Source organism: Pongo abelii, chromosome 7 (assembly GCF_028885655.2).
Source record: "Pongo abelii isolate AG06213 chromosome 7, NHGRI_mPonAbe1-v2.0_pri, whole genome shotgun sequence".
Taxonomy (NCBI): domain Eukaryota; kingdom Metazoa; phylum Chordata; class Mammalia; order Primates; family Hominidae; genus Pongo; species Pongo abelii.
The window spans coordinates 10773142-10798035 of NC_071992.2; the positions used below are offsets into that span (position 1 = coordinate 10773142).

The 24894-nt window shown below is 48.4% G+C and overlaps 1 protein-coding gene and 1 pseudogene across 2 annotated transcripts in view; both read right to left on the reverse strand.

The window, feature by feature from the left end:
- Nucleotides 1-1559: 1559 nt before the first annotated feature.
- On the reverse strand, nucleotides 1560-2357 carry LOC100441566 (putative uncharacterized protein C8orf49; annotated as a pseudogene).
- A 1380-nt stretch (nucleotides 2358-3737) lies between these two features.
- Nucleotides 3738-24894, reverse strand: part of GATA4 (GATA binding protein 4) — a 55716-nt gene continuing 34559 nt past the window's right edge. Inside the window, exons 3-7 of one of the 2 annotated variants that reach the window (XM_003777203.4) lie at nucleotides 14494-14660; nucleotides 13335-13460; nucleotides 8646-8733; nucleotides 6695-6843; nucleotides 3738-5483 (exon numbers count right to left, since the gene is read on the reverse strand). In XM_003777203.4, coding sequence (XP_003777251.1) covers nucleotides 5301-5483; nucleotides 6695-6843; nucleotides 8646-8733; nucleotides 13335-13460; nucleotides 14494-14660 — 713 coding nt within the window. In that variant the 3' untranslated portion in view covers nucleotides 3738-5300. Of the gene's footprint in view, nucleotides 5484-6694; nucleotides 6844-8645; nucleotides 8734-13334; nucleotides 13461-14493; nucleotides 14664-24894 lie in introns of both variants that reach the window. The other variant, XM_054561170.1, reaches the window with a different exon arrangement.

Genomic DNA, 24894 nt, shown 5'->3' on the forward strand with positions numbered 1-24894 from the left:
TGTCTCTACTAAACATACAAAAAAATTAGCCAAATGTGGTGGTGGCACACATCTGTAGTGCCCAGCTGCTCAGGAGGCTGAGGTGGGAGCATCACTTGAGCCCGGGAGGTGGAGGCTGCATTGAGCTGTGATTGCACCACTGCACTCCAGCCTGGAGGACAGAGCAAGACTCTGTCTCAAAAATAAAAACAGAAACAAAAATGGAGCCCATGGCAGGGGTGGGAGTGGGTAAAGGGGACTCTGCCAGTGGGAAGGTTGGAAGCAGTCTGAGGAATCCCCAAGGAAAGGTATACAATGGGCGACTGTGGAGGATATCACAGGGGATTCCAGCCCAGAGTCTCCAGCAGGGCCTGGGCCCCTCGGAGGCTATAGCAGCTCCTTCCAACGGAAAAGCATGTTGGGGCACTCTGGACCCATTGCTTTGCTCAGCAGAGCCGTGGCCCCCTTAGGGTTCTGTGATTTCAGTGTTTACCGACCACGTCTATCCTCCATCCCGGCTTAACAGTTTGAGATCATCAAGAACCCAAGAAGTAATGGATATTTTCCATTTTTATTAAGTTCTCAAGGAAAAGGAGAGAGGAAGAACGATAAATCTCAGGTTTTATTATTATTATTATTATTATTATTATTATTTGAGACGCAATTTCACTCTTATTGCCTAGGCTGGAGTGCAATGGTGTGATCTCGGGTCACTGCAACCTCCACCTCCCGGGTTCAAGAAATTCTTCGGCCTCAGCCTCCCAAGTAGCTGAGGTTACAGGTGCCCACCACCATGCCTGGCTAAATTTTTCTATTCGTAGTAGAGACGGGGTTTCGCCATGTTAGCCAGGCTGGTCTCGAACTCCTGACCTCAGGTGATCCACCTGCCTTGCCTCCAAAAGTGCTGGGATGACAGGAGTGAGCCACCGTGCCCAGCCAATGTTTTTTTTAACATCTCTAATTACAACTCACTTTCAGCAAATTTGTCTTGAAGAGGCAACACAAGAGACTATGGTATCTTTGTTGTATGAGCAGTATGCTAATATTGTCCACTAGTATTGTCCATAGTATTGAGCTGCTTCTGAATTAACTCCTTATGTCAGCTGTTCACTTATTAGGAAGCTGCAACTGGTTCATTTGACTTGAAAAGTGATTAGAACTGGTGCATCCTGTTACAAACTGCTTATAGATCCAGTGGTGTGTGTGTGTGTGTGTTTCTGTGTCAGAGGGAGGGAGAGGGAAAGAAGTTTATCAGGGGAATAACATCAGCCACAGCTGTAGGACGGAAGAGTCATCCCAGAGGGAATGGAGTGAGTATGAGTGCGAGTATGAGAAGTGCCTCATTTATCACTCATCTTGGGATGGGAGAAGCCCCCTTTTTGTGTTCATCTGAAAACCCCCCTACCTGGAGCTTACGATCACGAGCACCAGTATCTCACAGGCTTTTTCGATTCTTGTGTTCTGGTTAACTTGGAGCACAGCTGTGCCATCACTACTTTCTGCAAAACTAACCCCCCCCCAACACACACCCCCGCTGCCCCCGGGTTTTAGCCAGAGAAGTGAGCTGGCAGTGCATGGACCAGAAAAAAGAATGGACTTTGAAAAATGAGGGCTGTTTTGCTATCATCTTCATTTTGATGATTTTATTCTTATTTGTTCTCAAATAGCCTTTTTGCAAATGCCACTGCCACTGCTATCTGGAGGAGCAATGTAAAAGTCACACAGGAGCCAGAGCTCATAGGGCAGCACCATGTCCCTAGAGGATAAGGGACAGGGCCTCAGTGACTGAAATGAGAGCAACAGTGTAAAGTGGCAGACAGACCACAGAAGGAGATTCCTGGAGACTCCACTTCCCAAGCTAAGCCTCGCAGGGATGGCGCATGCTTATGTTGTTACAGGGTGACGGGACATTTGTGCTCCAGCTTCAAGCAAGCAAGGCAAGGATGCAAACTGAAGAATAGGCGCCAATGTCACAAAACGATAAAACAAGCAAACTAAAACCAGAACACCCAGTCCCACTCCAAAAGAAAGAGCTTTCCGAATGGCTGTGTCCCATGCACTCGGTCCACGAGTGAGAGCTGCGGGTTCTGCAGTGCGGGGCTTGTCCTAATACTCCCCAGCCCTGGCTCCATTTGGTACATATTCAGAGGTTGTAAACTTATTATTATTATTATTATTATTATTATTATTATTATTTTGAGACGGAGTTTCGCTCTTGTTGCCCAGGCTGGAGTGCAATGGTGAGATCTCAGCTCACCACAACCTCTGCCTTCTGGGTTCAAGCGATTCTTCTCCGCTTCCCGAGTAGCTGGGATTACAGGCATGTGCCACCACACCTGCCTAATTTTGTATTTTTGATAGAGACTGGGTTTCTCCATCTTGGTCAGGCTTGTCTCAAACCCCTGACCTCAGGTGATCCCTTTGCCTCAGCCTCCTAAAGTGCTGGGATTACAGGCATGAGCCACCACACCCAACCTAAACTTATTTTCATTACTGTTAAGCCAAACATAATCACAGCATAATCCCAGCTAAAATTAATTTTGTTACTGCTCACCTATCTTAGAGGCATATAAGTCTAATTTTAAAGATAAATGCTCTCCTTAATTGTTAAAAGACTTGATGTGGGCTTCAAAAAGTTTTGTTTGTTGTTTGTTTTGTTGTTTGAGACAGAGTTTCGCTCTGTCAGCCAAGCTGAAGTGTAAGTGGCATGAGCTCAGCTCACTGCAGTCTTGACTTCCTGGGCTCAAGCAATCCTCCCACAGCCTTCTAAGTAGCTGGGATCACAGGGGCATGCCACCATACCTGGCTAATTTTCTACTTTTTTGTACAGAGAGAGTCCCCCTATGTTGCCCAGGCTTGTCCTCACCTCCCAGGCTCAAGCAATCCTCCTGCTGTGGCCTCCCAAAATGCCGGGATTACAGGGGTGAGCCACCGTGCCCAGCCCCACTCCGCATACTTTTAAGATGAAGTGGTTAAGCACCCCTGTGGCCTGAGGTGGTGAAGACAAATGGATAAAGGAGAGGAAGTGCCAGCCTCCTCTCTCATTCTTGTGGGACCTAATTTGCCCCTTAGCCTGTGTGGATCAAACCATTAAATGGCAAGAGCTCCTTGTCCTGGAGGGACACACTTTTAAGTCAGACGGGGCTAGAGAGAACATTTTCTTCCAGGTAGATGGAGTCTCATGCTCCAGACCCTGATGTCTGGAGGAGAGCTCTAAAAATGCCCTCAGATGGTTAGGAGCGGTGATCCATGCCTGTAATCCCAGCACTTTGGGAGGCCGAGGCGGGAGAATTGCTTGAGCCCAGGAGTTTAAGAGCAGCCTCAGCAACAAAGCAAGATCCCATCTCTACAAAATACAAAATTAGCTGGGCATGGTGGTGTGCACCTGTGGTCCCAGCTACTCAAGAGACAGGCAGGTGGATCGCTTGAGCCAGGTAGGTCCATGATGGCACACAGCACTCCAGCCTGAGCAACAGAGCAAGACCCTGTCTCAATAAATCAATAAATACATTGAGCAGCTTTTGTTGGACCACAAGGAACTTTGTTTATGGATAGGTACAACCCTCTCCTAGGAAATTAAAGCCCAGCGGTGACCCCCATCTAATGTCTCACGTTAGCAGGGCTGGGATGAGTGTTCTTTTCGGGACCCACTGCTACCTAAAGAGGGAGCCTTGGCCAATGGCCAAAAATAAAGGAAGCAGCTGTGAGTGGGTCAGTGGATCCACAGCCTCAAGATTCCCCAGAAGAGAACAGCAACGCTGAACCTCCCAGTGAAGACCACTAAGGGAGGAGGGAAAGAGGAATACAGATAAATTTATTAGTTAAATACTGATTTTACAGCCATTTCACCTTAAGACAATGTTAACAGGTTTGTGGGTTAGGGAGGGTATACGAGGGGGCCTTTGGAAGAAAACAATGTAAATGATGATTAAAACAGAATCTTGGTTCAAAGGTATTCTCTGCTACAGCCAGTAGGATTTTGGAGTGAGGGGGCTGGGCATGTGGGGAGGCGTAGTAATGCCACAGTCAGCTACAGCTCTGCTGAGAAAGAGGAATGAGTCTCCATGAGCTCCAGAGTCAGGGGCGGAAACAGCAATGTGCAGAGGAGAAGGCGCAGATCCCGGAGCAGCTCAGAGTCGGAGGTTCCCTCCAGGTCCCCCTGCCGTGTCTTAGCAGTTGTCTTCTTTCCACGAGTTTTGTTGTGTTGTGTTTGTTTGCTTTGAATTCGTGTTGCAGAATCTCTGGCTTTTTGTCTCCTGGACAAAAGACTTCTGCCGGGGCGAGGCTGCAGGTCCAGAGGGACTCTGGCTGCCATCTGACCAAGGGCCAGGAGGAGCAGACAGACAGCAGGTGGGCCAGCCCTTGGGACACTCCTGCCCCCTGGCCAGGACTCTGTCCACTTACACTCTCCCCAGAAGGATCTCGAGGCTCGGCTGAGTGCTTGCCAGACTGGCTTGAGTAGCAGAACATTCTGTTCTTACTCAGAACCCCTCTATGTATGACACGGTCAATGAAGGGTCTGCAGTGAACTCGAGGGGGTGCCATTTGGCTAAACCACCCAGCTCTTGTTTTGCCAGGGGAGAGTCATGTACAAGCTGCAGGCAGAGCTGAATCGCTCAGAGCAGGAAGAGGGATTTTTATTTTGAGAGATGTTGGAAGTGAAGGAGCAAAGGCCCGCAGCAGGGGGAAGGCACCTGGGGGAGAAGTTGCCAGCTGCATTTTGATGAGGCTGCGCTCTGTGGTGGGTGATGTGCCCCTCTAGCTCCCCAGGAAGTGTTCAGTCACTTGTATGTCACACCCCACAGTTCTGGAGTCAGATTTGGTATTGGGGATGCAGGGCAGTGCCATGCCTCAAGCGGATGGATGGGGCAAGGGCCTGTCCCCAGGGGCCCGTCACATCCAGGTACACAGCAAACAGATGCCATCATTTGGGCTGGAGCAGGGGTCCCAGGGCCCAGCCCCCCGCTTGTTCTCAGATCCCCGGTGCTGGAAACACAATGCAAAACCCTCCGTCTAGGCCACAGTGGTGAACGCAGGGGACAAGGACACCTTGGGAAAGAAGTCTCCAACTCACAGGAGAGATGCAGTGTGCTCGTGCTGAAGGGTGGGCTCCCTCCAGTCCCACCACTGTGTAAAGGCATCTGAGAAAATCCAACACCCGCTTCCCCTAACCAGACTGTCGACTTCAAGTTTCTTCCCAGTTGTTGTTCTGGAGTCATTACCAGGCAGAAGAGGCCGGCCCCTGGGAGCCCAGGGCCTCCTTCTTTGCTGTCCTCCAAGTCCCAGGTCCGTGCAGGAATTTGAGGAGGGAAGAGGGAAGATTACGCAGTGATTATGTCCCCGTGACTGTCGGCCAAGACCAGGCTGTTCCAAGAGTCCTGCTTGGAGCTGGTCTGCGGAGACTGGCTGATGGGAGACGCATAGCCTTGTGGGGAGAGCTTCAGGGCCGAGAGGACCGGGTGGATGGAGGGCCCATGGCCAGACATCGCGCTGACCGAGAACGTCTGAAAAGCAGAAAGTACACGATGAGGCCCATGGAGATGCTCCTGAGGGCTCAGGAGGTCTAGGCTGGGGAGGGTGCCCTACTATGCAGATGTTCCCAGCATGGCTCCAGCCCTCAGGAAGGGGCCAAGGAGCACTTCTCTCTGTTTCTCCTGATCCCGGTGATCTAGGAATGAAGGGTCTGGGTGATGCATCAGCTGCTTCTGAGCACAGTACACAACCAGGGCTATGACCCGGTGGCCCTGTGGATACCGTGGTTGCCCAGAAGGCTCTGATGGTTACAGGAGACACTTTCTACCATCCTGTCACCACCACATCCACTTTCCAACAGGTAAGCCATCTGCCCGGCCCAGAAGGGGCTCCTGGTGCCCCTGGTTCTGTGGGATCACGTTCTCCCAGACAATAACAAGCTCACTAAGACACAGCCTCTTTCAGTTAAGAGCAGAGACAAGATCACAGCAGGGGCTGGTCAAAGGAGACCATGATCAAGCTTGGTGCATCCTGGTCCCAAGAGAGGGAACTGCAGAGGCGTGGAGGCAGGGAGGCCGAGACGCCATCGTCCTCCGCGAGAGGGAACATGGGCTGCCCCCGGGCGTCCCCTGACACACGTGCAGAGCTGGGTCTCATGAAAGTGGCATCCTGCCTGTGACCTCCCCACCAGCCTGCCCTCCCTGCCCTCTGCAGGGTCCAGGCCTTTCCCCATGCCAGCTTCCTCCTCCTTCCCCACCCTCTCCTGTTGAAGTCTAACCTCCCTGCACATAGGAGGCAGATTGCCTAGAGAACCCCCACTCTGCCTCTGATGGCGGAACCACGCCTCCCCTCGCCCCAGCACGCAGTCTCATTCAGGCTGTACTTGTGTGTTGTTCTCTGCCCCCGTCACCCATGCTGTATGCCAGCCCCGGGCTCCCCTCTCTGTGTTTCGAAAGATGGTGGCATAAAGCAGCTATTAAAAAATTGTGAGTCACAGTCGTGTCCACATCACCATAGCTTGATAAGATGTCCTGAAATACAGCCCGATGCAGATGCCCCTAGCCTTGTGGGGCCTTGAGGGCACCACGCAGCTCAAAGGCTGGGTCTTCCTAGCCCAGAGGGTAGCTCACTGCTTGCACCTGCGAGGCCTGGCTGCAAGTCCCACCCAATACTAGGCCGGCCTCTGGGACTCTGCAGTCGGTCTCCCCACGAACAGCCCCGGCGCCCCACCCATGGCACGTACCTGGGACACGGAGCTGCTGTGCCCGTAGTGAGATGACAGGCCAGGCTCTGTCTTGATAGGACGCATCTCCTCGCTGCTGCTGGTGGTGGCATTGCTGGAGTTGCTGGAAGCACCGCTGGTGGGAGGAAGGCTCTCGCTGCCTGAAGGAGCTGCAATGAAGCAGAGTCAGCACACCCAAATCAGCGGCAGGGACAGATGAACAGCCGGCAGCCTGCGAGACAGCCGGGATGGGTCCGTGCTAATGGCTTTATCTACATTTGCTGGGGAGAGCAGCCGGGGTCCTTATCAGTGGAGAGCTACAGTTCTCACAGGGATGGCTTCTTCCCCCATCTCATCTCAAACCCTTGAGGCCACATGTGTTTCAGTATTCAAAACTTCAAAAAAAATTCTTCCTCATTCAACTCGAAGATTCAAATTTTTAAAAATCCAAATACCGTGTATTATTACAGAATACCTCCAGCAGGGCCTGAGATAATACTCTGTAATTAAATACATTAATATCCCCACAGCAAAACATGTGAATATCATACTGAATGGAGTAAACAGAGACTATCAACAGCCTCGTGTCTGTTCAAAATAGGTTTTGCTGCCGAATCTAGCTTCCTGGATTTGGAATTTTGGACTGGGGATTGTGTGCCTGAACAGAATGTCTTCTCTACCTGTGATTGCTACGTGAGAGGAAATAAGGTTACCCAGGGGACATAGGGTACTCGTCAGCAGTAGGGAAGCAGGAGGAGAGGTGGAAGACCACGGGTGTGAGACACTGAAAATTCCAGTAGGAAATATGCCTGCCAGAAGGGGTAAGCCATGGTTGAATGTAGAAAAGTAGAACTTTGATCATGTTCTTGGTAGTGGAAAGGGCCAATTTATCTGACTCTGTCATGCCTTAGGTTAGAAGATAAATTTTTCATCAGATCAGCCAATTCATTTTCTCTGTGACTGCAGCATTGACCAGTCAAATCTTTAACTGGGTAGCAGTACTGAGTGAGAAATGTTTTGGTAGGGAACATAAACGTATTAAAGAACAGCCCTTGTTCTGTCAGAAATTTATATATAATTTCATAAATAAGTCTAATTTAAATTTAATAAATGGTTAATAAATTTATTTATTAAAAATAAATTTAAAAAAGAACAGCCCTCGTTCTTTTTAAATGTATTTCTTTTTTTTTTTTTTTTTTTTTAAAGACAGGGTCTTGCTCTGCTCTCCAGGCTGGAGTGCAGTGGCACGATCATAGGTCACTGCAGCCTCAAACTTTTGAGCAGCCCTTATTCTAAATCTAGAAATTAAGAAGGCAGAATGGTATATTGAAGAGAACATTGACCCATAAAAACTTGGGTTTTAATTCTCTACCCATTAACAGCTGTATGACCCTCATTAAATCATTGTCCTCTATGAGCCTCAGTCTGCTTGTTAGTAAAATGGGGTCATAAACTGGTTCTCATGGAGTCTTACTTTCACCGAGATAATATTTCTGAAGGGGCTTTCTAAAGCACAAAGCACTGCATGATGTTAATTATACATTGGCTTAGAGATCAATCTGTTAGGAACATGATTAATTGGACCCTGTCCTCCTGGATCCCCGTTAGCCCAAAGAGAATTGAAAGGAACTGAGCTTTTGGGTGGCTGCAGCACCAAAGACGAAAAGACTGAGTAAAGTTCCTCTCTCCTGCAGGACCTCGGCTGGTCCAGCCTGCCCACTGGGTCTTTGCAGTCGGCAATGATCAGGCCCCAGCTCGAGTGGAGCCTGCTTCGAAAGCTCCCAACACCTTCCACGGCAATTGTTACTTTTTTGCTGGGCTCTTCATCCTGTCCTGAAAGGCCGGGGATGTACGATGCTGTCACCACACCCTGGCAGCCTGGGCTGGCCTGCCTAACCCGGAAGATATGATTCTTATGCACTCTGAGGGCTCCTGATGTATTCATATAATCACTCACAGATCTTTTCCTCACCTGCTGATGTCTTAGATTTATTCAGGTTCTTGGGCTTCCGTTTTCTGGTTTGGATCCCCTCTTTCCGCATTGCAAGAGGCCTGGGGACCTGGAGGGTGACAAGTAAATATATAGGGTTTTCCATTTCTACATAATCTGCTACAGCATTGAAAGACACACACCTGCTGCGAGAAGGCAACACCTAAGCAATCTCTCCACAAAGCCTGGGGCTCAGATGGGCTGCACAGGCCCCTGGAACTCAGCGAGAAAGAAATCAATTCCGTTTTTAAAAAACTTATCGAGCACCTATGTGATGTGATGGGTACTTTACTAGAGCCTGGAGAATAGGGAACTAAAGACACACAGTTCCTACCCTCAGAAACTCACAGACAAGTAGAAATAACCAGACTCTGGTAGGTGATGTAAAAAGACGGAGAAACACTAAACTCTGTCCTGGGGTGAGGAGTGGGAAGGAGGGGCACGTGAGGCTATCAAGGAAGGCTTCAGTGTGGAGGTGACACCGAGTTTGTAAAAGGTTTTGAGTAGACAGAGGCAGGCATTTCAGGCAGCAGAGACAGAATGTTCAAAAGCCTTTATCATCCACACAAGGACCCTGAAAACAAAAAGTGGGTGCTAGGCCAGGCACAGTGGCTCATGCCTATAATCCCAGCACTTTGGGTGGCTGAGGTGGGAGGACTGCTTGAGCCCAGGAGTTCAAGACCATCCTTGGCAACATAGTGAGACCCCATCTCTACAAAAAAGTTTTAAAATTAGCTGGGCATGGTGGTGCATGCCTGTAGTCCCAGCTACTCAGAAGGCTGAGATAGGAGGATCACTTGAACCTAGGAAGTCGAGGCTCCAGCAAGCCATGATCGTGCCACTGCACTCCAGCCTGGGCGATGGAGCAAGGCCCTGTCTTAAAAAGGGGTGAGGGTGCGGGGGTGCTATCAATAATTGTGCTGGGAAAATTGGCCTCAACAGCAACAGTCCCAGTGAGTTGAGATGTAACATCACTCTACTTATAGCAGCTCTGTACTGCATTGGGTCTGGCTGGAGCCACTGGTGCTTCTATGAATGGTAGGGAGCAGTAAGAGACTATGCTAGAGACTGCCCTGTGACCAGGTTCTGAGATAAAATGTCCCTGGACAATACTTTGACCACAGTTCTGTTGGGAGGCAGGCCCCAGAGCCATTCACAGATGCCTAAGCCAGTCCTGGGGAGCAGGACTGCAGGGTGCCTTCCCCACATCTGGTTTCTCTTAGGCTGAGCCAAGTCTTTTAGCCCCTGTTCTATGCTATGCTTGTCTCCCATGTGGGATTGATAAAGGCCACACCTGCAAATACAGAAAGAAAAGCAATTACTGCTTCGGAGACATGAACATGCAATGGTTAAGCAAGAAATGCACCAGCATATGTGAACTTGAACTTGCCTTCTATTTAACTGTGGGTAGATGGGGCAGCATTTGCACCCCCCGACCCCACCATCTGCACATCTGTCTGTGACTCTACATCCAGACCCCTATTTCCCACTTTGTGGAAGGGTGTCCTCCCCCACCCCAACCCCCTAGCTATGCCTCAAATGTTCAAGCCTATTCTGGCCTCAGAAGAATCTTCCCCTCATGTTAATCTCCATTCACTTAGGTATGCTTTTTTTTTTTCAGTTGCAGTAAAATAAAATACATGTAACTTAAAATTTACCATCTTAACCATTTTTAAGTATATTGTTCTGTAGTGTTAAGCACATTCACACTGTTCTGCAACCCTCACCACCATCCCCAGAACTCTTCTCATCTTGCAAAACTCAAACTCCATACCCATTAAACATCACTCCTCATTCCCCCTTTCCCCAGCCCCTGACAGCCTCCATTCTACTTTCTGTCTTTATGGATTTGACATGTGGTGTCAGGGGCCAGAATTCCCTTCCTTTTCAAGGCTGAGTAATATCCTACATGTATATATATCACACTTTGTTTATCAGTTCATTTCTCCATGGACACTTGGGTTGTTTACATCTTTCTGCAATTGTGAATCATGCTGCTATAAACAGGAGTGCACAAATAGCTCTTTGAGACCCTGCCTTTCATTCTTTTGGGTATATATCCAGAAATGGTATGCTGGATCATGTGGTAATTCTATTTTTTTATTTTCGGAGAATATAATCTTTTTAATACCTATATAATATTTCCCAATAAGTTTCTTGTACCATTCCCATATTGAAGAACAATAGTTCAACCATTTTCCTTCCAAAGGTTTTCTTTCCTCCATTTTTGCTATTACAGTGATTAACAAACATCCTTGTATATATGCTTTGTAGAAAGAAATATTTTCTTATGAATGTTCATAACTTTAGCCATTTGCTTGTTCATTATAACAAGAAATCATGAAAAGATACATGAGACTAAGTTAACAACAGCCCTCTCACTCTACTACCGTCAATCCTATCCCAATGAGGCAACTGGATTTAACAGCCTGTTATATATTCTTACATTTTAAAAAAATTCTCAAACATATGTACACATATATATCTACTGACATGGTTTGGCTGTGTCCCCACCAAAATCTCATCTTGAATTGTAGCTCCCATAATTCCCACGTGTTGTGGGATGGACCTGATGGGCGATAATTGAGTCACAGGGGCGGTTTCTCCCATACTGTTCTCACTACAGTGAGTAAGTCTCATGAGAGCTGATGGTTTTATAAGGGGAAACCCCTTTTGCTTGGCTCTTATTCTCTCTTGCCTGCTGCCATGTAAGACGTGCCTTTCACCTTCCGCCATGATTGTGAGGCCTCCCCAGCGATGTGGAACTGTGAGTCCATTAAGTCACTTTTTAATTTTGGGTATGTCTTTATCAGCAGTGTGAAAACAGACTAATACACCTATACATGTATATTTCTGTGTGTGTGTTCACCCATCCACCGGTCTGTCCACCCATCCATATGTATGTGTGTTTAATGCACCTTCAGCACTCATAGTGTGGGGTCATGCTACATATATTTCTTTGCAGTGTGCTTTTTCATTTTCTAGATCAAGATACATGGCTCTAGATTATTATTTTCAAATTTATCCTCAATATTCCACATTTTGGGATATACCAGAATTTTTTCAACCGTTCCTTTATGGGGTTTCAAGGTTGTTTCTAGTTTCTGCCACCACAAACAATGCAGCAATAAATGGTTCAGAGGACATCATGTACTGGTTATTGTTTATAGGCTAGTTTCCCAACAGTATACCTGCCAGATATAAAGGTGTTCGTGGTTTTAACCTTAAAAAATACCACTAAGTTAATAGATGCAGTAATTCAAATACAAATCAATAATATATGAGAGTATCTAATTCCCCAAATCCATAGCAGCACACACTTTAATTTTTGCCAAATATATGGACAAAATAGGGACTTTCATGGTCATTTTCAGGTACATTTCCCTGATTTCCAGTGAGATTCAGCATATCTGCACATGTTTCATGGCTATCTGGGCAGCTTCTGTGAGGTGTCAGTCCATATCTTTTGCCCATTTGGGGGAAGTGGGGGAAAGATCAATTGTTCTTTTCTTATTAGGCTACAAGATCTATCTGTTTCTGGTTTGGTGTGGTTTTAATTTAACTTGTATTTGAACAATTAAGACTTGCATATGTACCGTCTAAGGTACCAAGGGGGTACACAGTAAAAAGAGCGTCCTTCCGATCCCTTCTCCCCAGGACCCCAGTTTTTCTCCTGGAGGCACCCAATGTACATATATATGCATACATGTGACCACGTGACCAACCTGTACATATCCTCCCAGAGGTGTTCTGTGTATTTCCAGGCACTAATAGTAAATATTTACAAAATCAAATATATTTAACTATTCTTATATGGCTAAAAAGTTTTAAAATCTTGTTTAAGAAGTTCTCCCATCCCCACAGTTATGTAAATACTTTCCCTTACATTTTCTTCCAGTGTTTTTATTGTCTGATTTTTTTTGTAGTATTTTATTGTCTAATATTTTTATTTTTTGGAGACAGGGTCTCCCTTTGTCACTCAGGCTGGAGTGCAGTGGCACAATCAGTGCTCACTGCAGCCTCAAACTCCTGAGCTCAAGCCATCCTCCTACCTCAGACTCCTGAGTAGCTGGGACTAGAGGCATGCACCACCATGCCCAGCTAGTTTTGTTTTTTTTCTTTTTTTTTCTTTTTTTTAGCAGAGACAAAGTTTCACCATGTTGTCCAGGTTGGTTTTGAACTCCTGAGCTCATGCAATCCTCCTGCCTCAGCCTCCCAAAGTGCTGGGATTACAGGCATGGGTCATGATGCCTGGCCTTACTTTTAGTTTATTTCAAAGATGTTTTACATTTAATATCTTTAATTCACCTAAGTTTACTTTTGTTTAAGATAGGAGGTGGAGGTCATGCTTTCCTTTTGTTTTCCAAATGAACAGCCAATTTTGTCAATACAACTATCCTTAAGCTTCTTATCCACTGAATGGAAATGTCACCTTTGTTACACATCAAGCTGCTATATATAAACATAGCCTGCTCATCTGTAAAATGGAAAATTCACTTATACAATGTAAAGGATGGAAGAGGCCAGCAAAGTAGTTGAAACTCCCTTCCAAATCTAAGTATCTTTGTTAAGAAGGAAAAATGAATGCTAGTTCAAAGGAGGAAGACAAGGGAAGACTGAGAGATGGGCATCAGAAGGCAAGGATGCCACGTGGGCGTGGGACCCACGTACCCCGTGGAGCTTCATGTAGAGGCCACAGGCATTGCACACAGGCTCGCCCTCCGCGTTGCGGCGCCACAGCGTGGTGGTGGTGGTCTGGCAGTTGGCACAGGAGAGGCCCACTCGGCGGGAGGCGGACTGCAAGACAGAAAACAAACCCTTCATGTCCAAGTAAAAGGCGGGCACTGCCCTTCCACCTCGCGTGTGGCTGCGGAGCCGGGCCTCCCTAACCCTAACGGGAGGCAGGGCTGGGCCCTAATGACCCTGCATGAGATCTCTGACCTGTGACGGCACCTAACTCTCCTGTCACCTGAGCCACTGCGAGGAGTAAATCAGAACAAGGTTTCTGCTGCACGAGGACAGCGAGCGTGGGCATCGAAGACCTGGTTTCCAGTCCTAACCATCATTCACCATCAGGCAAATAACCCAGTGAGCGCCGGGCACTGCCGGCAGGAAAGCTTCTCCTGAGAGTAGGATTGACCGGGGCCGCAGGTGCCGGGGGCAGGCGGACAGTGAGGAATCACGGTGTCCAAATGGTATCAAAGTCTGAATGGCCCTGGGACCTCAAGAAAGGGAGGCACCAGGTTTATCCCCTCTGTTCTTCCCTCCTTAATATAGTGCAAGCTGGTTGGTGTTGATCAGAATCAAATTATATTAAAAAGGAGCAGGAAGCCAGGAGCCAAGCCCCAGGCCCAAACTCTTCCCCAGCCACGGGGCCCAACACAAGCTGCTGGCACTTCTGGGCTTTGGGATTTATCAACTGATCAGCTGAGGTCAGGGTACAGACTAGCCTCTGAGGTGACCTTCCTTGCAGGGTTGGTGTGGATGGAGAAGACACTCCAGTCAACACCGGACTGGGAACAAGGAAACCTGGATTCTGCTTCCAGAGTTCCAGATGGGAGACTCAGTACATGAGTGGCTGTGGGCAAGGCCACTAGCTTTTCTGAGCCTCACTTGCAGTTTCTGTGTGCCGAAGAGGTTGAACTAGACAGCCTGGATCATTCTGGTGGCTCCAGCTAACTCTAAAGTTGTGAGAATTATTATGGGGCTCTCACCCATGTAATCCCCGATCCGCACCCTCAAGTTCCAAAATTCAAAACCAGAGGACGTCCCGCCAAGGCGAGAGCCCTGCAGCCAGGTGCCGAGAGGAGGCTGCGAGGCACGTGCTTACCAGCCGGCGCTGGGGTTTGATGAGCGGCCGGTTGATGCCGTTCATCTTGTGGTAGAGGCCGCAGGCGTTGCACAGATAGTGACCCGTCCCATCTCGCCTCCAGAGCGGGGTGGACATAGCCCCACAGTTGACACACTCTCTGCCTTCTGAGAAGTCATCAAACATATCTACTGAGTTGCGGGGAACAGACAAGAAAAGACACAGAGGATTAATTCTTTGTTTATGCCCAGCTCTCACATCTGAGAATCTAGAGCGCGCAGAAACAATGCTCTTTCCTTGGAAGGAGAAGACCACCTCGGGCTGCTCTTGCTCTTCCTCACTCTGACTTCAGCCCCTGCTCCCTAATCCCAGACAATGAGAGTTCCCCTGAGCATGAGAAGAGGAAAAATTTGCAGCGATCAACCGCGTCCTGGGCTGGGAGGCAGGACACCTGGATTTCAGTCCAGATATCACATTCAGAGCCTCCAGCCCTAGGCCTCTCACCTCACACTGAGGTCCACGCAAACCTTCTTGCTCTCTCTTTTTCCCTTTCAAAGTTAGTAAGATTACTTTTCCCTTTGCATAAAGATATAATAAATATTTACCTTAGGAAAATTAGTGCCAAAATATATAAGGAAAATCCAGATTGTCACTAATGTTTTGAGCATTTGGTTCTCTTGTATCCTTTGTAAGACTGTATTTATTTTATTCTTTTTATTAGAGACAGGGTCACTCTGTCACCCAGGCTGGAGTACAGTGGTGCAATCATAACTCAGTCCAGCCTTGAACCCCGGGGCTCAAGCGATCCTCCAGCCTCAGCCTCCCAAAGTGCTGAGACTACATGCATGAGCCACTGTGCCCAGCCCTTTGTGAGACTTTTCTTTTCTTTTTTTGAGATGGAGTTTCACTCTTGTTGCCCAGGCTAGAGTGCAATGGTGCGACCTCAGCTCACTGCAACCTCTGCCTCCCAGGTTCACGCGATTCTCCTGCCTCAGCCTCCCAAGTAGCTAGGATTACAGGCATGCGCCACTATACACGGATAATTTTGTGCTTTTAGTAGAGATGGGGTTTCACCATGTTGGTCAGGCTGGTCTCGAACTCCTGACCTCAAATGGTCCACCCGCCTCGGCCTCCCAAAGTACTGGGTGAGTACACCACACCCGGCCTTGTGAGACTTTCATATGTTGATATATATTTTTGCCAAGCTATATAATTCTGAGTGTGTGGGTCTTTTGCTTAATACCAAAACATTTTCCCAATGGCAAATTCTTTATAAACTCATTTTATAAAATTCTTTATTAACTCATATATCATTATTCCATCATATAAATGTGCCATCATTTAACTAGTATCATTCAGCTATTAATCTTCATCCAGTTTTGGATTCTTGCTTCATAAACACTGCTCCTTACTTAAGTCTGTGCATTTCTAGTTATTCCTTAAGATATTCTCTGAGAAGTAGAATTTCTGAGTCAAAGGCACTAAATTTCTTTTTAAGTTCTTGGAATTTTCTAACTGTCCTGCAAAAAAAAGCTTCATTCATTCATTTTTTCTGTTTTAATATACCTGTATGGGCTGCCGTATCATAGTTGGACATTTTTCTTGCTTATTGGTATATAAAATAAAAGTGCATATTATAAGCAATGGCACCTTAGAGCTGCTCACATAAGTGTAGCATCTCCCCAGCTACCACAAGGCTGCCGGGGTCTGCCGCTCCCTTCACTCGCTCACCCCTCCCCGCCATCACCTTTATCGTCCATGTCTACAGAATGTTACAATTGACAGATTCCACTTGTGTCCATTCTCTTCACCCTCGTGAGACAGGCTGGGCCAGTTTTCTTCCTCCCCGTAGTCTACATAAAGCCTGGCTCACAATGTCCAGAAGTCTCTCTGACTTCATGTTATCCTAATTTGCTGTCCCTAAACACATCTACCTTGGTCTCCAGATTCTTCCTATGCTGCTGCCAGAGGCAAGGGCAGATTTTTCTCTAGTGAAGAGGGGAGCTTTTATTGAGTTGGGAGGACAGGTGGTAAAGAGCTCTCTTTCCAATGGGACCCAGCCCGGGAGGGGGTTAAGGTTGCACATTTTGCTAGTTCTGTGGCCCAGCTACTTGCTCTAGGGGAATGTGGGCCAGAGAAGAGGATGGTGGGGGGCCCTCCCCACAACTCTGGGTACACAAACAGTCATTTGCACCTGCAAACAGGTAGCTGTGTGTCCACACCAAGTAAACAGTGTGCAGGTGTAAGGGGCTATTTGCTCAGGCCAGGGAGCGGAGCACAGGCGTCACAGCAGAGGCTATTTTTACACCTGGGTCACGCTGACAGCCTCCACCAAGGTCGCCTGCCCTCAGAGCCGCCCATGAGATGCGGCCACTCCCGCCCATAGCTTGCTCCCAGCTGGACCACCACAATCAACACTACTGTTGCCACCTCTACAGTCCATGCCTACAGGCTGCCAGCCCCGCTTCTTTCATCCAGGCCTGCCCATGAGGGGATTAAATAGGCCAGGAATTTACAGAAGGACATTAGACCAAGCCAACTCCACAGCAAGAGCGGGGCACGGGCAATGTTGTCATTTTGTTGGGTGTTCGCAATAAACACTAGGTGGCACTACCATCTCAAAATTGAACCAAGACACGCGGTCTAGCCTGAATCACACTTGGACATACAGGCCTTGTAAGATCACCTTTCCAGTCCAAACCTAGCGCAACCCTTTCATTCTGGTTTCCTTTTTTATTTTATTTTGCTCTTTAGAGACCGGGCTCACTCTGTCACCCAAGCTGGAGTGCAGTGGTGCAATCATAGCTCACTGCAGCCACCAATTCCTGGCCTCAAGAGATCCTCCTGCCTCAGTCTATTTTTCTTGTTCTATCTTTTTTTTTTCTTTTTTTTTTTTTTGAGACAGAGTCTCACTCTGTCACCCAGGCTGGAGTGCAGTGGGCACTGCAACCTCAAGCTTCCTTAGAACCTGGGACCACAGGCACACGCTACCATCCCCAGCTAATTTTTGTGGAGACAAGGTTTCACTATGTTGCCCAGGCTGGTCTCAAATTCCTGGGCTCAAGTGATCCTCCTGCCTCGGCCTCTCAAAATGCTGGGATTACAGGCATGAGCCACTGTACCCAGCCCTATTTTTCTTTATTATGAAAAAATTTAAACATATTCAGAAGTGGACAGAATACGAAAACAAACTCTTACTTAACTATCATCCAGCTTCCAATCATTTGTGGTCAATCTTGTTTTATCTATACCTCCATTCGCTTTCCCCCATAGTGGGTTACTGAAGAAAATCCCAGACTTCTATTACTTTATTCACAAATATCTCAGTATGTTGCTCTAACAGATAGAGTCACACTCTTAAAAATAAGCAAACTGGCTTCTCTCCTGCATTCTGGTTCATTTAAGTCAAAAACATCTCATAATGTGTTCTTCTTGTTCGGAGGGGAGATTCTCTTTTCTCCTCACAATTATTGTTTTATATGCAGGAATGGAGTCTTTTTTTTTTTCTTTTTCCCACACTACACTGATGTAAAGAAAAACTTTTTTTGAGACAGGGTCCCACTCTGTCCCCCAGGCTGGAGTACAGTGCTGTGATCTCGGCTCACTGCAGCCTCAACCTCCTAGGCTCAAGCAATCCTCTCACCTCAGCCTCCCAAGTATCTGGGACTACAGGTGCATGCCACCATGCCTTGCTAATTTTTTTTTCTTTTTTTTTGTATTTTTGGTAGAGACAAGCTCTCACTGTGTTGTACAGACTGGTCTTGAACTCCTAAGCTCAAGCGATCCTCCCACCTCAGCCTTCCAAAGTGCTGGGATTATGGGCGTGAGTCACCATGTCCACCCCAGAACTGTGCCCATCCCAGAATCTTATTAAAGGACCCAGGAATCCCTGGAGTGTGCTCTCAGCTGCTGACTCACCTCTGGCTGCCTTGAGAACCCAACACACAGGTCTGCCTCAGAAGATCCTGCAGGCTCAACTCAAAGTTGGGTTATGCATTCAAGCAGCTATTTTACTGTCCAGGTAAAGTCACTGGAGGTTGCCAAGTATGTATTTGTCACCAACAAATATTTACTGAGCATCTGCTATTTAATCACTCTGATAGATGTCACAGGAGCTAGGAGGGAACCCAGGTCTCAGAATGCTAATGATCTATTTGGACAAATTGGATGTGAATATCAATAATGAGTAATAATATTACTAGGTTCGTTTTTAGAACATACCCTCAGCAGAGTGGGGGACTGACTCATGGCAGACCCTAATTGTCTAGGGCAGAAAGTGTGGAATTCCCACCAGCATAAAATCCCATTGCGATAGAAGGGTCGGGGTTACCAAAACAGCCAAAGCAAAGGCTATTCTTAAAGACATCCAATAGACAACCCGCTACACCTCCAAATCTGTAATTTCCAACCACAAAATCTTGCCATCCAACCTGCTCAATGAAATGTTACACATATTTTTCAACAATTATTACAAAAACAAGGTAAACATAGAGGAAAATGTTGGCCCTATAATGCTAAATGACAAACACAGCACTAAGTCCCAAACTAGCACTAACATCTGGTATGAACCTCGGTAAGCACCACTTCTCATTCCTTCCTAGGAAAGGCACTGAGAGGAACCTCCCTGGGGGCAAGAGTGATTCTGAAGCCGGGGGGCACAGCTGTGGCCTCCGATGCAGCCCCTCCCACCCAGTGCTGGCATCCCGGGAACTGCTCCAGCCACTTGGAAGGCATCACCCACGTTTGGAGGGAAGACTTGTAATAATAGTTGTAAAGTACTTTGCAAATGAGAGGAAAAACTTACAACAATGGCTGTAAAGTGCTTTGCAAACATCAAATGAGATAACAATGATGGATTATTGTTAGGAGGCTGAAGTTGGAGGGGTGAGGAGGGAGTGGGAAAGACCAGGACAAACCTTGGCGCTGGTTATGGAGGAGGGGAGGACAGATAAAAGAGCTAGGAGACTGGGGAATCTGACCTTTCTTAAACCACTGGGGCTATGCTCAGAATTGTCTGTGCTCTCAGCGGTCAGGTTTGAGACTGCAAGCCAGGAACCAACTGACAGCAAGGCTGACCATGTACACTTATTCAGTCTCTAAGTTGCTTCTCATGGGAAGTATTAATTAATGATTAGTTTAGCAATGAAAAGCACAAAATAAATCATGTCCTAACTCCAAGGATGGGGATCTCACTCCTCACTTCCATCCATACCTTGCTAAAAAAAGTTTTTTTAAAGAGGAAACAAAGTCTGATAGTCTGATTTCTCAGAGAGCCAGTGCAGCATGGATATTCCTACGAATTAAGCAAGCTGCTCCCACCCTAGCGCCTGAAAGAAGAATGCAGGCCAGGAGGTTGAAACATCCCACCCCTGACTTCCCTACAAAGAACTGACGCAACCAGAGGCAAAGACACCGACCTCTCTTCTCCTCTGACCTGCTCCATCCATCTTGGGGAACCCACCCACCCCAACAAGGGGAGGCCAGTCAGGGTGGGGAGAGGAAAGGCACGGGAGGAAGAAAGGGAGAGGAATCAGAGGCCAGGGTCACGGTTCCGCTCTCCACTCCCTCCCCTGGGCACCGCTGGCTGCTGGGGAGACAGCTCAGGCCACTGCTGCCGCCCCATCGGCGCCACAGAGCCTGGTCTGCTCTCCTGCATATGCACCCCTCAGACCTCCACCCGCTGGGGGGAGCTGGTGTTGAGCCCCAGCTTGCGTTGGAAGACCCTCACCCTCACGCCTGGAGGCAGAGTTGATGGGTCTCAGCTCCTCTACTGCAATGTCTGAAGCTCAAACACTTGCCATGTGTCTGTATACGCGCCCCTGTCCAAGTGCTAGACATAACAAACATGTTGGCAAAATCCATGCTAACTCCTTACCCAAAGTTGTTTTGGTCTAGCTGGGGATGCATAACTCAAAAATAATCACTACCTTTAAGGTGACAAACTGCAGTGGACCTGGGCCTCACACTGGTGCCCAGCCCACCACCTCCAGCTTCAGATCTTCAGCATCCTGGACGTTCAGGGAGAGACACATCAACAGTGGAAAGGGCCTGTGCCCGGGGCAGCTGGGCAGTGCTACACAAGAGGGGCCAGAGGGGGCCAAAGAGATGCAACCCAGAAGGCTTTCTTGGAAAAGGCCAGACCCCAGCCAAGACTGGGCAGGAGGGGAGGGACCTGCCCAGAAACCATTCCCTGGGAACCAAAGGGGCTTCAGAGCAAAGTCTCAGCCCCACCCAAATGTCCCTTGCTGAACCCCAGGCCCATGTCCCAACCAGAGTTCACCAGAGATGGAGCCTGGATTTCCCGACAGGCCCGGATCTGTCCCTGTGGCTGGCGCCTGGGTGTGGGGCACGAGGCCCAAACAAAGCCTGAGGTTTTCCTGGCAGCTCTTGAGCCCTGGGTCTTCTGGGCTTCGTCAGGCTCGGCAGATGCCTGTGACAGGAGGCTGTCACGGGGAGGCCCACACAGCTCCAGCGGCACTCCGGCCGGGGGATGAAATCACCTATTTTGGAAGCTCCTGCAGCTGCTGAACAGAGGCGGTTACCAGTTACCGCCCACCTTGCAGAGTCACCCCACAGAGTCCAAGGCCTCTGCTTCTGACCCTTATAAAGGACAAGAACCCGGGACGCTGGCTGGCTGGAGTGACAGAATGTGACTCAGTTTTGTTTTGTTTTGTTTTTCCTAAATCACAAACAGGCAAGGACATCGTGAAAGGAAAAAAAAAAAAAAAAAAAAAACACCAAAAACAAGAACGGAGGGAGGGGGGAACGTAGAGAGAGGAGGAAGAGGTTGAAGAACAAATGATAGGGGAAAATACACCCGCTCATATGCAAAGAGGTTTTACAAATGACAAAGAGAAAGATGAGCTTGAAGGCTGTAACGGGCAACCACACCTGTCACTGGAGGAACTGTGGAAAGACTCAAGCCCCCGACACCCTGGGCCCCAGTGGCTCCTCCCTGGAGGTCTAAGAACTCCCAGCACCTCCGCACCTGCCTGGTCTGTGCTCATAGTAGTGTGAGCATGGGAGGCTGGTCCAGGAGAGGATGGCAATGGAAGAAAGTTCATGCGCTTTAGAGAACAGATCCTACCCAGGGCCACAGAGCTAATCAACAGCAGAGCTGGGATCAAACCCAGGCTGGCCAGTCAGTCTCTTAACTGCAGGCCAGTGTCCCACCAGCGCTGCCCACAGATGCCTTGGCCGTCCCTGACCCCTTCCCCAGTGACAGTAGCTGGCAGCAGATAGAAAATCAGTCTCGATTTGGCCTGTGAGCAGCAAGGGCTGTAGGAGTTCAGAGCCCAAGCATGCTCTGTTTTCCCATCTTGTCTGATCTCAGAAACTTCCCAGCAACTCTGTTTCAATGCTTCTCAGCTCACCCACTTGGGAAACGCTTCCTGGCCTTCATCGTCAAGATTAGATTTTGAGACCTTTGAGAACCCCTACATGTGGGCCTATAATTACAGCATAAAGATTTCCCCATAAAATGCAGGATCAGTTGCTGGCTCCAGGAGAAATGTAGGATGCTTCTGAATTCAAATTTGAGCCTCTGCAACGACAATGCCATAGAGCTAAGTCCGTGAACTTGTGGACTGTTGCATTACTCTTACAGGGACTTTTTTTTTTTTTTTTTTTTTGCAATGGGGTATTGCTCTATCACCCAGGCTGGAGTCCAGTAGCTCAGTCATAGCTAATTGCAGCCTCGACTTCCCAGCCCCAAGCGATCCTCCTGCCTGAACCTCCTAAGTAGCTGGGACTACAGGTGCACACCACAACACTCAGCTAATTTTTCTAGCATTTTGTAGAGATGGGGTCTCACTATGTTGCCCGGGCTGATCTTGAACTCCTGAGTTCAAGCAATCCTCCCGCCTCAGCCTCCCAAAGTATTGGTATTACAGGCATGAGCCACCACTTCTGGCCACAAGCACTTTCTTGAAACAAATGAAACAAAAGTATTGTGGTAAATATGACTTCATTTGCTGCATCTCGACACTAAACATGCAGACTCCCAGAAAATGGTCACCATGGCCCCTTCCCACCAGAGAACCGCAGGCTGGGATACCATTTTAAAAATAGGCAAAGGGCCAGGTGTGGTGGCTCATGCCTGTAATCTCAGCACTTTGGGAGGCTGAAGTGGGTGGAACACTTGAAGTCAGGAGTTCAAGGCCAGCCTGGCCAACACGGTCAAAGCCCATCTTTACTAAAAATGTAAAAAGTAGGTGTGCATGTTGGTGCACGCCTGTAATTCCAGCTACTCAGGAGGCTAAGGCAGGAGAATTGCTCGAACCCAGGAGGCAGAGGTTGCAGTGAGCCGTGATCATGCCATTGTACTACAGTCTGGGTGACAGAGTGAGACCGTGTCTCCAAAAAAAAACGGAAAAGGAACAAAGAAAAGAAGGGAATACGGAAAGACTGCAGTGAGCTCTACATTTCTATTTGAAAACTCTCCCCAATGCCAGCATTTTGCCCCTATACCAATACATTTTTTACAAAGACTGTCTTGCCAGCTGTCACCCTCAGGTGAAAGAGCTATGGAGTTTTCCTGGGGGCCTGCGTGTGGGAAGCTACGATCAGTCCCAGAGTGGAGGGGCCTGGGCCTCCCAGCTGCTGTGTCTGCAGGGACCCTGCCCAGCAATCCCCACCCCGAAACCTGGGACAAGGTTCTCCTCTTTGTGCTGTCCACCTCCCCGGATTAATTTGGGAGCCCTGTGACCCACCATACAAAATGGGACACTTCTGAGGGGAGGGGGCATATTACTAATTATTCTGAAAGCACAGTCTTAACACCAGGGTGTGTGGCCATCCTCTGCAGACCTCGCTGTGAGACCTGCATCCCTGACATGCTGATCCCTCCTCTCTGTGTCTCCCTAGTGTCCCTGCTGACAGGTAATTCGGCTGACTTGCCCCCTCCCAGACAAGCCACACGCAGCATGCCAGGAAAGAGGCCAGGCACCACATTGGGCGCTGGGTCCTGCAGCTCCCGAGGCTTCCGGCTTCAGGCTCAGATACAGCCAGGGAAGCCCTGGCTGGGGATCAGCACTTGAAAATATTTGCTCCTTTCTGGCCTCTGGGGATTGCATGCAAAGGGTGCCCCTGCCACCGCTTCCCTGTCCACTGCCTTGTTGAGTTGGCTCGCTCTGCACATCCCCAGTCCTTCTGTGGGAGAGGCTGTGAGGGTCCAGGCGGAAGGGGCAGGTGGCACAGTGGTACAGTCTTAAAACCTGCAAGCTGGGTCTGGGCTATTTCGTGAATATTCAGAAGAGGAAACCAAGGTGCAGAGCAGGCCAGGCAAGTGCCTCATCTGAGCTCCCAGTCCTCGCCTTCCACAGCACCACACAGCTCTCCGCTGGACCCCGCCACCTGTAGCACCCTGTACACAGCAGAAGCACCGCACACGGCAAAAGCTCCGCACACGGCAGAAGCTCCGCACACAACAGAAGCTCCGCACACAACAGAAGCTCTGCACACAGAGCCATCGAGTTTCAACAAACCCAGTGCCTAGAGAGTCCCGTGAGGCGGCCGAAATGACGATGGGACAGCGTCAGTCCCACGGCTTGGCTTCCGGCCAGCTGGGCTGCCTGGCCACTCAGATGCCATGTTCCTGGACACACAATATAATTCAGCTGTGAGAATTATCTATGCAGGGCCAGAAGTTTCCGTGTGTGTGTGTGTGTGTGTACACATACATGTGTGTATATGTGTGTATGTAAAATCATATATAATGGATATATATGGAAAATTACACCACGTTGCACTAAAAGCCAGCCCACTCTTGCTAGCAATAAAACTGCCCTAATAATTCACTGGAATAAACCTTTTTAAAGGGAAGATGTCTATTTTTCAGATGTTCCTGCCAAATGCTGGAAGCAACCAAAATGCCCAATGGTAGTGGAATAAGTACAAAAACAACGTTTCAGTAAAGCCATACGGAAATTGGAGTTGGTTTATTAAATGACAACTGGATAGACTATGTTCTTCAGATTTTCTCTTCCTGTAACATGGTTTAAATTAGTTAAATATGCAGTTAATTAAACAAGCATCTCTGCCTAGGCATTGCAGGATTGGAGATATTTATTTTCTTCAATTTCCTGGGATCCTCCTGGCCCAAAAGAAAAAATACAAAGTACTTTTTCCACCTTGGTCCCAGCTGCCTCCCCACCACAGTGGCAGCCCCATCTGGGCTCAGGAATCCTATGGCACCAACGACTCCTCCCACCCTACAGAAAGAAAGGGAGAGCCCCTCCCTTCGGGGTACAGTCCCAGCCAGGGTACAATGTACATGAGCTTGCCAGTCACGCTGTGGATAAAGTCTGGCACTGGTCATGGCTCCTCCAAGTCACTGTGTTGTGATGATGCCCCTCTCCAGGCTCCTCCCAGCTTGCCTCAGTCATTTTAGTGTGCCCTGGGGTTTGGGGATGTGGGGAAGCA